This window comes from Dasypus novemcinctus, chromosome 12 (assembly GCF_030445035.2).
Source record: "Dasypus novemcinctus isolate mDasNov1 chromosome 12, mDasNov1.1.hap2, whole genome shotgun sequence".
Lineage (NCBI taxonomy): Eukaryota > Metazoa > Chordata > Mammalia > Cingulata > Dasypodidae > Dasypus > Dasypus novemcinctus.
This window is the reverse complement of record NC_080684.1, coordinates 59,271,219-59,291,175: the sequence shown is the minus strand read 5'-3', so window position 1 is coordinate 59,291,175 and position 19,957 is coordinate 59,271,219. Positions and strand designations below refer to the sequence as shown.

The 19,957-nt window shown below is 33.0% G+C and overlaps 1 protein-coding gene across 2 annotated transcripts in view; it reads right to left on the bottom strand.

Annotated features, from left to right (window-relative positions):
• Positions 1–4,385: 4,385 nt before the first annotated feature.
• Positions 4,386–19,957, bottom strand: part of ZDHHC17 (zinc finger DHHC-type palmitoyltransferase 17) — a 224,584-nt gene continuing 209,012 nt past the window's right edge. For both annotated transcript variants that reach the window (XM_058308461.1, XM_058308462.2), the window contains exons 11-17: positions 15,985–16,109; positions 14,865–14,927; positions 12,160–12,253; positions 10,798–10,881; positions 9,445–9,602; positions 8,696–8,790; positions 4,386–7,247 (exon numbers count right to left, since the gene is read on the bottom strand). In XM_058308461.1, the coding sequence (XP_058164444.1) occupies positions 7,109–7,247; positions 8,696–8,790; positions 9,445–9,602; positions 10,798–10,881; positions 12,160–12,253; positions 14,865–14,927; positions 15,985–16,109 (758 nt within the window). In that variant the 3' untranslated portion in view covers positions 4,386–7,108. The remainder of the gene's footprint in view (positions 7,248–8,695; positions 8,791–9,444; positions 9,603–10,797; positions 10,882–12,159; positions 12,254–14,864; positions 14,928–15,984; positions 16,110–19,957) is intronic.

Here is a 19,957-nt window from a genome sequence, read left to right as displayed (position 1 = left end):
CCAGTTGACTCACTAAGCTAATATTTGCATTACAGATGTTAGAAGGTATATCTGTCTCTTTTAAGTTGGCCCAGAATGAGGGTTGCTAGGCAATACTTGTCACCATTTCAGCTCCTCAGAGCTGGCTTTCAGCAGAACAGCATCTCCTTCCTTCCTGCCCCACTGTACCTGGTGGTTAGTTATTCTTTTGGAGCAGTTTCCCACAGTACGGCTTGTAGACAACCTGCATTAGGATCACTTGGAGGTATTAAAAGACAGAACCTCTTCAGGTCCTTAGAAGCAGAATCTCTAGGTTGGGGCCACAGAAATCTTAACAAATTCCTTGGAAAGGCACACTGACCCAGGGTGGACACACTTCAACAAAACACTTAAAATTGTCTTTACAGCTGAAGATCATTATAAACAGCTACAGACAAGTATAGAACCTGTGGCATAGCAAGCCTTTTTTTTTTTTTAACTTTCCATTCTAATCTGAGAGACGGTGACTTTCTAAATCCTGGAAACTGGGGTGCTTTTTCACATACTTCAATTCTGTCAAAATAGCAAATGTAGCACTGTCTGGGCATTCAATTGGCTCAGATAGGAAGGAACATTAGATTACATAAGGAATGTTTTCATTATTCCCCTAGAATCTGTTCTGTACCAGAGACTCAATCTGACCATTTCCCCCTCCTGGCATATGAGTATGAATATGGTTTGTGATGTGTTAGTAAAATTGAACCAGTCTGACTTGTGAACACATCTTAATCCTTTCCAAAGCCTAATTTAACATACCGTAATGTTTATTTTGAAAAGCTAAAAGGGATGTGGTATGTATGACATCAAAATAGAAGCAGAAACTTAGTGGGAGGAAGTTGATTAAGGGTGCACTGCATGAAACTATTCATGCTATTTACATTATGGTCTTGAGTTACATGTTCTACATGGTTTACCAGTTCCGTTGTGGGAGAGGGGAGGGTATATTAGATAAGTGACTAGCAAATAATTAATTGGCAATAAGAAGTAGGTTAAATTGAAAAGTTAAAGTAATGTGTGGTAGTTTAAAAATATATCCAAAAGAACAATTCAAACAAAACATCCACAGATTCTTTGACATTCCCAAAGATGGAGTCTAGTTCCCCTCCCTTTGAATGAAGGACAAACTTACTGACTCATTTTTAATGAATAGAATGTGAATGACAAAGATAAATTTAAAAATATAATTCATCAAGAAGTAACAATCATAAATATTTATGCATCTAGCCATGGTGCTACAAAATACATAAGGCAAACACTGGCAAAACTGAAGGGGAGAAATAGACACCTCTACAATAATAGCAGGAGACTTGAATACACCATGTTTATCAATGGATAGAACATCTAAGCAGATTAATAAGGAAACAATTTGAAAATATGCTAGATGAACAAGACCGTGCGGATATATACAGAACGCAACTCAAAACAGCAGGATATACATTTTTCTCAAGTGCATGTGGATTGTTCTTCAGGACACGACAAGTCTCAACACATTTTTAAAAATTGAGGTTCTTAAACACATCTTCACAGTGGAATAAAGCTGGAAATCACTAATAGAGAACTGGGAGATCTGTAACTATATGGAAGTTACACAATCCTAAACAGTGGGTCAAAGAAATCACAAGGTAAACCAAGTAGATAGCTTGAGGTGAATGAATATAACACAACATATCAAAACTTACAGCATGCAGCGAAGGCAGTGCACAGAATGAAATTTATAGTCCTAAATGCTTATATTAAAAGAGAAGAGCTCAAAGACCTAATTGAACACCTACAGGAACAAGAAAAAAACAGCAAACTAAATCCAAAGCAAAGCAGAAGGAAGGAAATAGATTGGAGCCAAAAAATATGAAATAGGGAATAAAAACCAATGAAGAACATTAACAAAACCGAAAGTTGGTTCTTTGAAAAGATCAATAAAATTGACAAACCTTTAGCTAAACTGACCAAAAAAGAGGACACAAATCAGCAATGAGGGGGCGGGGGGGGGGGGGGGGGGGGGGGGGGAGACAGACAATACCTTCAAAGCATTAATGCTTCAAGGCATTAAAAAAAAAAAAATAGCCCTAACTTAACATAATGAAATGACTTCATTTCAATTATTTACCAAAAGCCAAATAATTATAAGAAGCTACTATAAGATGATTCTTTTGGCAACAAAAGGGCTTAAGGTATCCACTTTAAATACAGCATTTGGGGCATTTAATGTTTTGAGGCCTAGGCCACCTTGCCATATGGCTTCTACACACAGTATGCAACCTTCTTTCCCCCTTAATAGTTATATTACTTAAATCATTCTGTGTAAACACTTTAAAAAGTCACTTTTTAAGATATTTATTTAAGGTGCCAGGACTGGGGAACAACCACTGAGCCACATCGGCTCCCCTGAACTGACTCACTCATCTGTTTCTTTTCTCTAGGAGACACCTGGAACCGAACCCAGGGACTCCCATGTGGGAGGCTGGTGCTCAACTGCTTGAGCCACATCCACTCACCTCTGTAAATATTTTTTATAAAAATCACAGTAATAACTTTTAAAGAAGCACTAGCCTATACTGTTAAATAGTCAATGCTCTGATAGTACAATGGCATGATTCAAATAAAATGAAGAAATACAATCTTTGATTTATTAAAACTCACGAATAAAAGTAAGCTATCGTGGCTTCTTCCTATTTCATAGGAAGTTTTAACAGATTATTTGGCACTTGCTGCCTATCCCCTAATCTAGGGCAATGGTTCTTAAAACTCTATTTCAGAAACATTTACATACAGTACTTCTCAAAATTTAGCAACTTGTTTTTAGGAACAGAAATAGCAACAATGAGCCTTTCTAATTAAACTGAATGGAAGCAGTCCTGAGTACTTCAACAACATTGCTGTCTACTAAAAGTATTTGTGAATCCTAGTAAATGCCTAATTACATAAATATTTTAGTATAATTTATCTGGGTAAAACATTTATATTCCAATTAAAAAGCAAAAGTTTTAACATCCACATCTGTGGGAGCATTCTGAATGTCTCACTTGGAATTATGGATCCTCTATTTTAACAGTCTCTTTCTCTTAACCCACAACTTCTTTTAAAAGTCATATATATTTTTTAGGAAACTCTTGATTTATGAAATTGAAGGTTTAGTTTCCACCTGCCCCCCCCCCCAAAAAAAAGCTAATATTTCTTATCTTGGTACATACAATTTGTTTCCAATAATCTCTACAAACTCTTAAATCAGATATCCATCATAGGTACAATCCTATCAATCTGGCAAGGACTGGGGTATCCAGACAGACAGAAGGGGAGGAAAATGCTTAACTGGAATTAAAACTGATGTCTTGCTGGAGAGTTTATTTTATACAGTTCAGAAAATTTTGACTTGAGCTCTAGACAGCTCTGGAGGCATTAAAGAATATAAGCTAATTATGAATTGAGTATTAGTCCAATTATTAACTACCATGTGAGCAACAGGAAAGAAGTCCATGTCATTTTTGCTTTTTATATTTCCAAGTCAAGAAACTTTCTTTGCCATGTATGACTTCTCAAGTAACTGAAATTGTTATTTGGTAGATTTCATTTTGCAATGTTTTATTGAAGTATATCATTCATACATGAACACACATAAACAATAAGTATATAGTAAAGACTGCAAACTTACAAAATAAACATACATAACATCACACAAGGATTTCATACATCACCCCTCCACCAACTCTGCATTCGTGTGAAACATTTGTTACAAACTAAGCAAGAGCACTGTCAAAATATTACTACCAACTATAGTCCTTATCTTACATTTGGTGTATTTTTCACCCAACCCATACTATTTTTTAAAAATACATTTTTGTTACAGATGTTGTGAACTTGCAAAACAACCATACAGATGTGTAGATTTCCCTAAAGGGAATATGGAGAAGCATGGGAAAACTACAATTGGTGTGACCTATAGACTGTGGTTAACAGCAATACTATAATATTCTTGCATCAATGCCAAGCTGTACTGTGCTGATAATGGAGGTGTGTGGAAAAAGCGTGCCAAATGTATGCTATGGGCCATAATTGGTGATACTATAGCATTTCATGAGGATCCTCTTTAACTCTACTCAACCCAAAATTCTTAAAGAAAATTTTCTTTCTTCTTTAAAAGAAAGCATCTCTCTCTCTCTCTCTCTCTCTCTCACACACACACACACAGAGTTGAGATTTTTTTTGAACACTACTATAACTTTATTTTTACCAGTTTCTCCAGTCATATATCATTTGCCTCCTAGGTGACTGAGAAATATATAGAATAATCTTTTCATATCACAGGCACCAACATCAACCTGTTTCATCAGTTTCTTGAAGCGAATGAGTGAAATCATTACACGAAAACACACTTAGGAGTCAATATTTATTCTGATTAATATTTTACAAAATTTTGACAGATTTAATTTATTTAAGGAGAGCTAATTTATTAAACACTTTACAGGTTTTTTCTTTCCACAGAGTAACACAGTAAGTAAAATAATACTTGGCACAGTTATAAATAAAGAAAACATAAAATAAAAATATCCATAGCTTAGGATGTAATGATGCTGTTTTATATCTATTAATATTTTAGATAAATTCCTGGGAACATCAAAATTATGAAGGAAAAAACTCCAAAGTAGTAATATATGTTCAGGGCTGAGATTAAGTTTCTATTTACTAAAAGTTTCCAATTAAGCTGATGTTAACTCTTCCCAAATGGGTGACCTTCACATACAAACTTTAGAACTGGGGTAAGTTGGTTCCTCAAACAGGACCCACAAACAATTAAACAGATGGTACATTGCTGCATAGTTGGCTCCTGACCATCATTTCCGAGTTAAAGATTTCACTGGTACTATGAGATGGTTAGTACTAAAGCATTCATGTTGCTAATATGTTCCATGTACTTATACATTTAGTTTTTTTCTATTTAAATGAAAGACATGTCTTTTATAATGAAAAGAATATTGTACCACAAAGAAAGAACATGGTAACAACACTCTTATGCAAACTCTGAGAAAACCACCATAGTCTTTGACTGTTGGTAAAAATGTATTCGATAAAAATTGCAACTGAGTCTTCATATGAAGTGGCTCAAAATACAAAAAAGTAAAACAAAATTCTAGCATTTTATAAATAACTTTGAATTTAAAAATTATCTAAAATTTCCCCCAATTAGTAGTCAAAACTATCAGAGACATTTGTAAAGTTAACCAATTTTTTACAATCTATGACAAAATGGCACAATGCTATTGCCACCCCACACCCTTCTCATCCCTTTTCAAAAATAAAATATGTATGCCAATTTGCTAATATTAAAACACTCACATACATTAAGGGTAATCTTTTTTGATGTGTGACTTATGGTCAAAGAAGCTACTATATAAAAATGGTATTGGGAAATACTGAACATCAACTATATACATTTTCACTGCTCCTCTTACTAAGGCAAGGGGCGGGTATACCACTAGATTGTATAATTACCTGTAATCTGCATTTTACAGGGAATACTAATTTTACCAAGCATCAGACATGCAGTGAAATTGCAGGGTATAATGCCTATTAACAGCAATATTGAACATCACTAGAAGCTCATTAGTTATCTCCCTTTTCTTTTTGGTTGGATAAAATGAGCAGCTTTAAATAGACTAATAGATACAGACACAAACAAAACTATTTGATAAATTATTTATATACAGATACACATTCTTTACACTGGTCTAGGATCTATAATCAGTCTGACCACCCTTCTCCCACCCTTCCCTCTCACAGGTTTCCCACAGGTTGCTCGAACCACAGTTTGCCACAGCACTTTTAAGAGGACTAATAAACCAAGCCTTAATTTGTAAACAACATTTATGGAAGTAGTGACCAATAGTTCACCATGAGGGTATGGAAATGCTGCAACAAAAACTGATCAATGCATCATGTTTAACAGTAATAAAATCTTTCTGAAATTGTTTCAGACAGCATTATCAAATTTCAAAACACATTCAATATTGGGAAAATTTAAATAATCTTGGGGAATGCCTTGTACTTTTTAAGTCATTTAAAAAAACCCCACCAGAATATACCATCAGCTTTTCTTTTATTCTCATGTGCTATGCATAGAGATCATGCTGAATCTTTAGCTAAACTCCATTATTTTGTCTACAACTTACTTTGTAGCTTGGAATTTAAAAAGAAAGATATTTATCTCTATTACAGAGAATTTTGCATTAACCTATTTTTTTCTGCTTTTCTTAAAAACACCACCTCAATTCTTTTAAAAACTAGGCTGTCTGAACATCAAATTAAATTCTAATTTATGCTTCACTGGATAGTATCTGCTGGTATACATTCTATGAGGTGTAACATGCACTAAGAGTTAAATTTGAACAAAATAACATAACTTACTATGCTCATGCAAGTGCTTTATTATTAGACCATAAAACCTCAAAGCAAAGTTATTACAAATTATTTCACTGAACTAAAAATACATCAGCATTGGAACAGCTGACAGACGTAAAATATTGTTAACACATTTTTGGTGAACATTATTATTTTCTTGTGCCTTTGAAGATACATTACTGTAGATCCCTAATAAAACCACATGATTTTCATCACATTATTTACATGTACATTCTAAAACTTATATAATACTAGTCTGAATCAATTTAAGACAACTCTTCTAGAATTAGATGCACTGTTATTAAATTGCATCATACAATTTAGCCACATACAATAAATTTAGTGAGAACTGAACATTTCTCAACAATATATGACATCTGTCAACAGAATTAGTTCATTTTTTTTACCCCCATGAAAAGTGTTATGAGAACAAAACCAAAAAGTTGGGTATGAGGTGAATTCCCACATTAAGAACCATTAAAATGCTTTTTATGATCTTTCTTTTTCCCAGAAGTGGCAGTGTCTTCTGTCCATGTTTACTTTGTTAATAAAAGGGTTGGAAAAAAGACTGTAAAATTCACAATTAGCCCTACACATAGCATGCTATTGTTCAAAAGGTGTGGATTCGAGTGAGAGAGACATGGACAGACACAATTTTCAGGCACCACTCAGCAATATGCTTCAGAGGATAAAGATGTTGCTACACAAGCTGGTACCCAGATCCTGATATTTGGTCATATTCTATTGTATACTGCCTTGTCCAGTCCACGATAACAGGACGAAAGAGGCCACAGCATCGAAATTCAAAGAAGTCTATAATATTTCTTAAACACCCATGGCTAAAAATAAAAAATAAAAAAATTTTAAAAACCACTAAAAAGAGTCAATTAGTACAATGATTTAATATGAGTTCATTATAATTTTGGTGTTACATACATATTTTCTAAACATAAAAACCCAGATTACTTGCTAGAAAGACAACCAATTTATAACCACAAAATATATATGCGGCATTCATGTTTCTCTATAGCTCTGCTAACAATGATTTTTCTTTTCTCTCTTCTGCTAATTTAATGGATTACACAATTATAATCTGAAGTTATTTAAATTCACATTTCTTTCATTCCTGTGCCATATGCAATTTTTGTAAAACCTTTCCTAGACTGGAGAATCTTTGGAAGGAAGAAAAACTACCTCCAAAATTGAGAAACAAAATAAAAGACAAAATAATTATATATAATATGAACTTGCCAGTAGACCTATGAGTAAAAATTTTAAAAAGAAATGTCATGGATAAACTCGGAATTTTAAGATTTCAATACACTTTAGGGAAGCAGACTTGGTCCAATGGATAGGGCATTCGCCTACCACATGGGAGGTCCACGGTTCAAACCCAGGGCCTCCTTGACCCATGTGGAGCTGGCCCATGTGCAGTGCTGATATGCGCAAGGAGTGCCCTGCCATGCAGGGGTGTCCCCCGCATAGGGGAGCCCCACGTGCAAGGAGTACACCCCGTAAGGAGAGCCGCCCAGTGCGAAAGGAATTGCAGCCTGCCCAAGAATGGTGCTGCATACACGGGGAGCTGACACAACAAGATGACTCAACAAAAAGAAACACAGATTCCTGGTGCCACTGATAAGGATAGAAGCGGTCACAGACGAACACACAGCGAATGGACACAGAGAGCAGACAACTGGGGGCGGGAGGGAAGGGGAGAGAAAAAATAAATAAATCTTTAAAAAAATATATATATACTTTATATACCTATGGGAGAATTTTCAAAATCACCAATTGACTTGCTCATTTTTGTTTTTATTTACAGGTTTGCCTGCTTTTCCAAAAGCATGCAATAATTAATGGTACTTTAAAAGTTTGAGGGTAGTAGACAGCTAGGGTAAAACTCAAGGTTTTAAGTATTTTGTATAATCAGGACACTATTGTTTCTAACCATTAAACTGAATAAAAATGTTATGAAGAAGTTATTTATATATAGGTATAGACAGATATCACACATTTATATGTAGCTAATGTGATGAATTCTGAAGTTATGATGAACTGACTATGCTACTTCTGACAGAAATATTAGAATTCAGTAGGACTGATAAGCTTCTTTACATACTATTAAGAAAAAGGAATATTCCTTTTCATATTATATTGTCATATATATTTCATATTATATTGCCATAATGAAAATACTCTTTTTGGTATATTTACCACTTACTGAGTTTAGTTTGTAAAGAAATTTATATGGCGAGGTAAAATATTAAATATATAAATATGTACGTACTTGAATGGACTTTCAATAGATGTTGTTGTGACTTTAAAGTGCTTGTATCTTCTGGCATTCATTCTTTCATTTGTAGTAATACCTAAACATGATATCTAAGAGATACGAGAAAGCAAACCATTACTATATGAATATTTAATGTAAACAAGGATGAGGTGGGAAAGAAAAATGATGAAGTCTGTTTTTTGGTTTTCCATCAGGAGATCATCAAGCTAGTTTACATTATAACATCATCTGAGTCTGTGAAAAAGACAGGTAAAAAGGGAAGATATTTTAAAATAGGCTACTTGGCATTGTGTGCATGGAATGATGGACACTATATACAGACAACCTCTCCATCAGCCTCTTGATGAAAGAGCTTTTTAAAATACCCTTATACTTTTAAAATACTCTTGAATATTAATTTTTGTGGATAAACCATACAATAACATGAAAATAAAATCAATGGCATCATCATGCTAAGCTTAATCTTTCATCTAACTGAATGTATTTAAATCAAGAACAACAGAAATAAGTCTGTCTCAAGAGTGTACTGAAAGTCAAAAGTTCATAATATGAGAAAAGGAAGGAGAAAGGAGGGGGGAGAGATGGAGATAGAAAGGAAGAGTAAATCTTAGGATAAAATTAATCCTTGAAAACCAAGAGTGATTCAAAAGATAATGAATGCATTATGATCTTTTAAGCAGAGAGTGGATTTTTATAAGAATATCCAGTTGGGACACTAAGTAATGCACTTACACTACACTTACCTGGTACATCTGACACATGAGTAATACAGCTACCCACATGAAATGAAAAACACTGTTCAGAAACATCCAAAACATCCAAGGGGAACATGTGGCAATCTGAGTAATATATGTCCAAAATCCATCCTTGGTGTAAGAGGTCTCACAGTGGAGTCCCCAGTCTAAAACCAGAGCAGAAGTTTTCATATTTACTCAATAACCATCCAAACACTCCATTCAGGCATTTGTGCTAGGCACCACTTAGAAAATATGATCAGAGTGTCTAGATTTAATTGATGATTTTCAATAGCAAATGTTCCTTTCAAAAGCCTTTAAATAACTAATGAAAAGATCTACCAAAGATAGAAATGAAAAAGCAGCAGCCAATCTTTAAAAATTGTACCTTACAGTAAAGTTTTTATTTGGTATTACATATGCACGATACTTAAGAAGAACATTTTCTTTCCAACAAACACAAGATGATAAAGATAGATGAGAGTCTTTTTTTTGGAAGGAGGTCATATAACACAATAGTATCACCTAAGTAAGACGGGCTTTTCTCAACGCAAAATCTCCTGCTCTTTGAGAGCTGCTGCAATAGAGGCAACTGCTGTTACTGGCAGGAATGTGTTGAGCCAAATAGTAGGTCAAGATCTTCGAACAAATCTTTCTATTAATCTCTACTTGAAAAGGTAGTCTCCTTTTTGTTCATTAAGGCAAGGTCAGAGATTATTCTTAATATCTGTGGGTGTAGGAGGACTAGGAAAGCAAGATTTATTTTTAAACCAGTGTCTAATACATCTTTATGCTAAATGTCGCCAAGCTCTGAAGCACAGTAACTAATATCTTCACTTAAACTCTCTCCAAATTATGTCCTCTAAGGGACTAAACTTAAATGACCAAGTGAATAAAAACTTGCTCTTAAAAAGGGTAAATTCTAATACCTATTAATATTCTCTAATATGTAATTATACCTTTTCAAAATAATTCAAGTTCCGTGTAACTTAACTTCAAGTATATTTTCCCAATTGTTCGTTAAGAAAAAGGAATCAGCATAATCAAATAATATATAAACTACTGGAGTAAAATAAGTATGTCATGTTGGTATATTTTACTAAAAGTTTTTCAAAGCCTATTAAAATCAACATGTTTGCCAGAGGACAAATATTCACTGATAATTCTGTTTAAACTATATGCCAAATATAATTTATTGAATAATTCTACACTATTTTTTCCTTTATGCTTCATTGTGGTAAGGTACCCCAAACTATAATTTTTAGTCAAAGACTTTTGTCATAACATAAATAGTTAATAGGGTAAGTATAATCTGAGTATGCAACTATTATATTAAGAAATCAAAAAAATAATTGTACTCACAAGAAATACAACCATAAATCATCCAGCAGATCATGAAAAGCAAGAAGAAAAGGTAGCCCATAAAGTATCTATGGTTGCCTGCCCCTAAAGAACAACACAGAAGCACTTTTTCAGCTAAGAAAGACAACTGGTAATACAGCTGTATTTGGGAGGATGCCATGAAAGGTGTGCTATAACTTGGACACTAAACAAACATATTATTTTATAGAATTTAAAAAAATATATATTTTAATGAGTCTTAAAATAAGAATGCTTATAATTATATAAAGGGATATGGTGACTACAAGATGTTTATTCTGGAGGCAAAAGGGTCCCAATGAACCAAACAAATCACAACTCTGAAGGTCTAATCCTATTCTCTGCTTTGTGAGGTTTAAAATTATCCTATTTTATATTTATTTTTATAAATTCTATAATCCAATTTTTCATAGGCTTCTTCCAAACAGGTCATACAATCCCTGTAATGTTTCCTTTCTGTCACCACATAAAATTCCTAAGGCTATCTCTCAGTTCTCTAAATTCATCTCTTTAGACTATACTATTCCTTTTTTTTTTTAAAGATTTATTTTTTATTTATTTCTCTCCCTTTCCCTCCACCCCCCACCCCCCCGCAGTTGTCTGCTGTGTCCATTCGCTGTGTGTTCTTCTGTGACCACTTCTATCCTTATCAGCGGCACCGGGAATCTGTGTTTCTTTTTGTTGCAGCATCTTGTTGTGTCAGCTCCCCGTGTGCAGCGCCATTCTTGGGCAGGCTGCACTTTCTTTCGTGCTGGGCGGCTCTCCTTATGGGGCACACTCCTTGCACATGGGGCTCCCCTATGTGGGGGACACCTCTGCGTGGCACGGCACTCCTTGCGAGTATCAGCACTGTACATGGGCCAGCTCCACACGGGTCAAGGGGGCCCTGGGTTTGAACTGTGGACCTCCCATGTGGTAGGCAGACGCCCTATCCATTGGGCCAAGTTGCTTCCCAAACTATACCATTCTTGAACACTGTCACGTGTAGAGTTATTTTTCATTCTTCTCTGCCTGCATACATAACATCCTGTCAAACATTTTTATTGCCTTACTTTCTTCAGTTTAATTAAAATACATTACTATTTGCCTCATTAATTTCTGTTACTCAATGGTGAATGTATGAGGAACCAGGTAACAGAGAATTGATAAGAGAAATGATATCAATGTTTTCTAGACCCTAATATTACTTGTGCTTCATCAACCAGAAGGTAAATGAGGTAATGAGAGGTGCAGTAGAGTGCAGAAATGAACTTTCTACAATCTGCTTTAATATCGTACATCATTAGTTATTAAAAGTAACTTAAGGACTTTAAAACAATATTAGAAATTACTAACATAACTTACCTACACAGTTACCCACCCACGGGCAATGATGATCAAATTTTGCTATACAACGATTGCACACACCACAGTGTTTGGATCTCACTGGTTTCCGTATCTGTTAATAGGCAAGTAAAAGGGTTATGAAAAGTCACTACACACAAAAGAGAAAAGGTGAACATTTATTTTCTCAAAATATGATTATGAAAAATAAACTACATTTCTTTGAACATAATTACCCCCAGGTTTCCAAATGAATAAAATCAAACAAAAATCACTATTGTTTTATTCAATAAAACTGGTAACAACAGAGACAAAAAGGACAAGGCTATTCCAGCATTTAAATTCTTAAGACTGGCACAGAACCATCAATTTACAAAAATAACTACTGAAATACCCAAGACTAATGTACTGTTGTGATTAATTGTATTTTATTTAATTCATATTCCTCAGGTTTCTGAAAAATAAAAACATATCACTATCAGATATCTAAATGAAGATTAATTAGTCATGATATTAGCTGTTCTTCAATAAAATAAAATCTAGTACTTAGTAAAAGGAAGGTCAGAAGTGAATAAATGAAGCTTTTAAAATTCAAAATTATTAATAAGACATATATGCCTCTCCCAAATTAACAAATTTAGCAAAAATTAGTAATAGATGCATCTATTTCTCTTTCAGTGCCTCCTGAGACTTCAGATTAAGGTACAACATGTTCTCTGCTGGAATGCATGACAAGAGTAGAATAACATGTTTAGCAAGTATAGAGTCACTATTTCTTACAGAAAACATAAAATTCACTATTCAGGTCTTGTCAAGCAAGAAACAAAATTTATAATATCCTTTATTGGCGTTTCAAAAAAAAGGCCTGCCATTTCTCTATTAGTTTGCATAAGGTTACACACAATTTTGAGGCCAAAGAAAAGACATTAGGAGAATTGTGCAGTTCCTACTATACTATTGTAGTTATACAACAATGATCTGTATACCAAAGAAAAGGATGTTATTCTTAGCCACCGATATGAGACTAAAATCTACTTAGGAGAAAGCAGTAAGGATACAGCAAACAATTTCTACCCCCACCTCCAACTCTAAACTACATTTCCCATTTGGACAACACTAACCAGTCAAATCTGAACTAACAGACTGACCAGTTAAGAGAACTTAGATGCAGGCTTCCTGAACAGGAGTCTCCTTGGTTCCCTTAGAGTAATTTATTTTTAGGAAATTCAGATCTACATGTGTCTTCTCAGGGAATATTTATCAAATGAAACATACTTACATAATGACAAATACCTTTGTCAATTCAAACCATTTCATAATAAGATATGCTCTTTACAACACAGAATTATCTGTCTAGAAGTACACTGCTTATAATAATATATAATAAAATGTTTATGATATTAACAACAAGAACAGTCCTGTTCTTGCCACCAGATACTATTTTACAATGAAACTGCTCTCTGTTTTGAGTGACTACATGCAAACTTTGCCATATGGTAAGTACATCAGGACTGTATACTTGACTTTGTGGAACACAGTAAAATATTTCCATAAAACAGCAGTATATCAAAACACTATAAACGTTAAGAAAGAAATCTTGTAAATTACCCTTTGTAAAGCATAAAGGAACAAAAACTTTTTTAAAGATTGCCTGAAAATACAAAAGAATCTAGTAAGCACCCTAAAATTGTTACCAAAAGTAATGTAGTATACATTTTGAATATTCAAAATCATAATTGTTTGGCCAAAGCAAATTAGTTACACAGAATTTGTAGAATTAGAGCTAAGTTTCAAAAGCTCATTCCATAACCCTAAATTAAGTCAGCTTTTTTATTATTAATCAGATGTTAAGAAATTAGGTAATTTGCAGTGTACAAATTAATGGAATAAAAGAGCATTTAGTTTCATGTATAATTTGGAGATATTTCAATTTCAATATAGAAAAAAAACAGTCTAACCTTTGTGGCAGTCTGTATGTTTTTACAGATACTAATAAAAATTAAGCAGAAAATAATCAAAATATTAAACAGTATTATTCATAGTAAATTGATACCTTTAGTAAAATAAATAATGCAATATTACTATACCTGATTCCCTAAGTAAATACTATTTATTTTTTTTTGCACATACACACATACACACACACACATATGACCTGGCTGAAGATGATGATTTTTAATAGTAAAACAATGTTCAAAGTTGCATAAACATTCTAATACAGACATAACTAATGAAACTGGACCTGTTTGGAGGTCATGTTGGTTTAAAAAAAAATTTTTTTTTGAGGTACTGGGAATTGAACCCAGGACCTTGTACACGGGAAGGAGGCACTCATCCACTCCCCTGGTTTGTTTAAAAGTTATCTAATGGGTTTTTCCACTGTGAACTTTAAAACACAAAAATATGTTTTCTTAATATGTAAAATATTAGGGAATTGAAGTAAAGCTTTGATTTTAAATATTTCATTACTTAGCTTTTCATTTACTGTTTAAGAAAAAAAAAGAATGAGAATGAATATGAATGAATGACACCTGTGAAGAAGCACACCAGAAAAGAGCTACTGTTTGATCATCTTTCCTTTTGTCCCACTGTCTCAAAAGGCACTTTGGTGGAAGGTGTGTGTGAAAATATGCTCACTGAATGAAATTGTTGTGTCCTACACCCGCTATCCTATGTCAATGTCAGGCGGAAGAGGAAGGAGGGAAAAATAAAGAAAAAAATACTACCAAACAGGTACTGCAGAATATACTGAGGTCCAGACTTCCTGTTTCTGCAAGTTCAACTATTGTCTGTGAATTGAAAACATATATATATTTTATTCAAAACTGAACTTTTAATCTGACAATTCTCTCCAACTATTGAGTCATTAATATAAATCACTAAATATGATGTTCATCTTTAATTTACCAAGAAACAAAATCCTTAGTTCATTTACTTCTACTATTTCACTACAGTGTGAATAAAGGAATTATATTTCTTGCTATATGAAAAGGCAGCCCAAAACTTAGTTATGGAAATAGCCCTCTGAGAATAAACCTATGATAACCAATCTAAAAGATGGTCAGTAGAGTTGTTAATGATGAAAACATAAAAATAAATCCAAGTCCAATCAAGAACCTAATCCTCAGAACTGGATTATGATTGAGGAAACCTGGCAAACCAATTAGCAGTGATGTTTGAAGAGTATCATAAAATAAGGAAAGCAGTATCTATGCAGCCTAGATAAATAAGGCATTATATCAGAAGAATTTGCCAATGTGGACAGGAATACATCATTAGGGTTTGTTTTGTTTTCAAAGACTAGATAAAACAGATCTCAAGATAATCTAACTGATAATTAACTGAGGTAATAAGGGATAATGTAGTTCAATTCTCAATTCACATGGTATCTTTAGATTACAAATTTGGTTTCCTAAGTAACTGGGTTATAGGAAAGGGGTACCCTGGATTATATATTCAAATCTTTTAATTATTAGAAATGGGTATCTCCACTATCAACAAATTCACTGACTTTCTGGTTTATACAGCCATTCAACAAACATTTAATGAATGCATGTAATTTAGTGGGGATTTAGAGGGATGATTAAGATATTCTATTTAACCCTCAAAGCAACCACAGTAGCGTAAAAAGGGAGCAAAACATGAAATTATAAAATGTCATGAAGTATAAGGACAGATATCCCAAGAGCACCATGGGTGAGCATCAAACAAAATGTAATCTCAGTTTACCTTGACATTTCCTTATATTCCAAAAGAATGTTTATTCCTTTTTACTCTAAGTTTTGCCATAAATACTAATAATTTGGCATTTAAACACATGTGATTAGCTAGATTATATCTTGCTACCTTTTTCTTTTGCTCTTCTGTAGCTTTAATAATCCCTGGATCTGATTTCCAAGATTTTCCAAAATTGTAGAAAAGTGCAACACTATTGGCAAGGAATGGAAGATGAATAAACAAAAAGTTGAGATGTGTCTAAAGTTAAGGAATCTAAAAAAAGCATAATGAGCTAACACCTACCAATAAAAAAAAAATACAAGCTTATTTTAAAAAAGATACAGTTTTCCATTATGTTCATAAGTAAATGTGAAAAGTAAAAATGTGACTTTTTTATAAACTTTAAACCATGTAAGCTCATTTAACATTTTAAAAAGCAAGTGAATACATTAAAAATTCAATAAACAGACTCTTTTTAAATGATCAATATTTCTTTTGACAAAAACAAAGGGACCACTCATATTCAAAGTTATCAACATATGTATCTCTATTTATCTTTTATCTATATATATATTAAAATCTTTATATATCTATCAAAGACTTCAGATTTCATGCCTTTATATTTAAAAGTTTTTAACTATATAGCATAGTCAAAAAAGAAAAATTTTCCCTTTTGCCTTTTTTGAACACTGTCAAGCTGACTTTGATTTTAGAAAAGATATTTATAAACTTGCTTAAAATAGAAATAGTTTCTATGTTCATATTTCCTTATTTGGTGAAAATATAAGAAATGACCCCAGCATTTATAAAAAGCTCTTTTAAAGAACAGTAAGAAAAATAAAGTAATACTGCTAGAGCAATATATTTCGGAGACACAAACATCTTGTAGATTTTGTGGTACAAATAACGTGATCTTCAAGATTTATGTGGTACAAATAACATACATGAATTTTGAAAAGTTAAAGTATTTCAAAAGGTGCTAACATTTAAATAAATAGCTCATGTTCTATTAGGCTGGATGAAATTTGCAGGGGGCCAACTTACTACCAATAAACAACTACTGATTTGAAAAGGATATTCAGGAATTAAGTATCAGATAAATTTAAAGAATGTCTTTACTTGTTCTTTAAAGAAAAAGACATTATATAACTTCAAATTATAGTTTGAACTTAGGTTTAGCAATAGGCCAGACCAGCTACTTTTAAAAAAATGTAACTGAAATGGGAATTCTACAAATGGCATGATTTTTTCAAGCTTCAAAACTTTTTCCTGATATAAAAATGTGATTATATCACATTTTATGTGATTATTAGAGATTATTATGTGATTATTAGAGAAAATTAAAAATCTTAAAAAGTAGAAAGACAAATAATAATTCCACACCCAAAGAGAAGTTCATTTTTCATTTTAGAATTGTAAATTTTTAATCATAATTGCGGTCATAATGTATTCAATTATTCAGATTAATGAAATAAATAGCATGTAATCATCAACCATGTGCCATTTCAGCTGCACTAGAACCTTGAGATAAATCCTACTGCCATCAATATTTTACAGATGACAAGTGAGACAAAAGTTAGGTAAGTAGCCCAAGATTACAGGGTAAGTTAGAGATGGAACATTAAAACCCAGGCTTTTATTACTTTTGTTATTCTATCTATCCAAAGTGTTCAGCAGAATTTCCTAAATCATTAAACATTATCAGAACAATTCCTTTGAGCATGTACTTTTTTTTCTTTTTTTTTTTCCAGAGGTACTGGGGATTGAACCCAGGATCTTATACCTGGGAAGCGGGCACTCAACCACTAAACTACACCCACTCCCCAGGCATGAACATTTTTAAGGCCTGATATATATTTTTATACCATAATTACTTTCCAGAAAGATACATCATTTATAACCCCACCAGCAATGCATGAGTGCTTAAATATATTTTCATTAGCAATAAGTAAAAAAACAATGTTGCCAATTTTAGAGGCAAAAGAAGCATTATTGTATAATTATATTTTTATGTTTAAATAGTCCTCCAATGAGAAATAAATGTTTATACCATCATTTTTTTCAATGGAATCATTTTTCACCTTCAACTCTTTAAAGTGCTTGATGTTATTTTGATGCCTGCTGGGATGTGCAGCTTTAAATTATTTTTTAAAATAACATCTTTAACTAGACTTTCAAATTAGGAGAATAGGATGTAATTCATACACTAAGTTTCTTTATTATAATACCCAAGAAAATAAACAAATAACAGTAAATGAAACCAAACACCCCACCCCCTGTCCCCAAACCAGCAACAACAAGGAAAGGGGACAAGTGACATAACACTACAAAGTTCAAAACTGGAAGCAAAGGAAAGAAGGAGAAGGGTATAGTGAGGCAGGTTGCCTGGGGTAGTTCTTATTCCTACCTCATCTGCCAGGTGTTGTTTAAGTAGCATGGAAAAATGTAGATGAGAAGATAGTCAGAATTCTCATCACTCTCACTCTGGCCCTCCATCACTCTCTACTCCCATTCCCACTCAACTTAGAGAAAAAAGCATTGAAAGGGTGATTAGATAATTTTAACAAGTCAAGATAACCCCTTTGGGAATCAAAGTCCCTGAATACCTCTATATGGCCTCCACTGAAGCATCCAGAAATATGCCATCAACAAGGTTACTCACTGAACTGAGGGTGGGGGATACTTCCAAGATCATTCTATCTCTAAGGCTGGGTAGAATGGAATCTCAAGCAGAATTTTTAACAGGATTTTAGGAGAACTAAACCAGGTACCTAAGCAAGAATTTACAACTGAACCCTCTCTCTCTTTTCTCAGGCTACAGAAAAATAGATAGAAATCTAGTAACAAACTAATACTGAAGAGAAATTATTCTGGTACCAAATAGGAGAGAAAACCCTCAAAAATAATTATTCTATACTAGAGCAAAGAAACATGGAAAGTCTTGATAAATATTACCAGGTTAATCATGAACAAGAAGATGAAAAGAAATGACATGGTTCAGAAATTCAGCGTTCATCTTAAGAGTATTTGCTTATCCTTATATGCTGTTTACAAGAGAAATTTCTGAAATTTAAGGTCATAAAAGCAAATAATAATTTTAAAATAATGTTCACTGTTAATATTTTTTCGCCTTGGGTTACTACATATTGATACAAAGATACTTTAGAAAATAATTTTAAACCTATATGTACTTCATAACTCCAATAAATGTAAAGAAAAAACTGAACCAGCTACAAAGAGAAACTGACAAATATACCAACACAATGGAAGATTTTAACACAATTTTCACAATAAATGATAGATTAAAGCAGATAAGAAATTAGTAAAGATATAATGATTTGCGCAACCCAATAATTAACAAATGATCTTGTGAACAGAATACTGTACTTAACAACTGGAAAATACGTGGTCATGTACTCAGCCAGGAAACAAATCTCAACAAGATAAAAAATATGGGGTTTCAAACAGACTACCTGCTCTAATCACAACAAAAAGAAGTTGGAGATCAATAAAGAAAAATTTTAAATCCCTTATGTTTGGACATTAAAAAAAAAACACTACTAAACAACATATGGGTCAAAAGAAAATCATAATGGACTTAAAAAAATACTTAGAAATAATGAAAATATTATATATCAAAGCCTATAGAACACATCTAAAGTGTTACTTTTTAACCTTACATGCTTCTATTAGAAAAAATGAGAGGCTGAAAAATAAATTGACTAATGAAGAAGTTAAAAAAACAAGTAGACAAAAGGAAATAAATAGCAGAAACACCTAAATATCAAAAAGAAATTATTTCTAAATTAATCTTCAGTTAAATAGAATTGTAACTGAAATCACTTTTCATGGAACTTAGCTGATTTGAAAAAATTAACATGGAAGAGGGTCAAAAAGATCTAAGACATTCCTGACGAAAATCAAAGTCGGGAGACCAGGCTTACTAGATATGCCTTAAAAAAAGTATAATAATAAGATAACACAGGACCGACACAGGCAAATAGATCACTACAATGAATAGAGTATCCAAGAAACTCAATGAATATCAAAGTTAATAAAAGTTAACTGCAGTGACAAGATATACTGAGAAATGGGTTCTTTA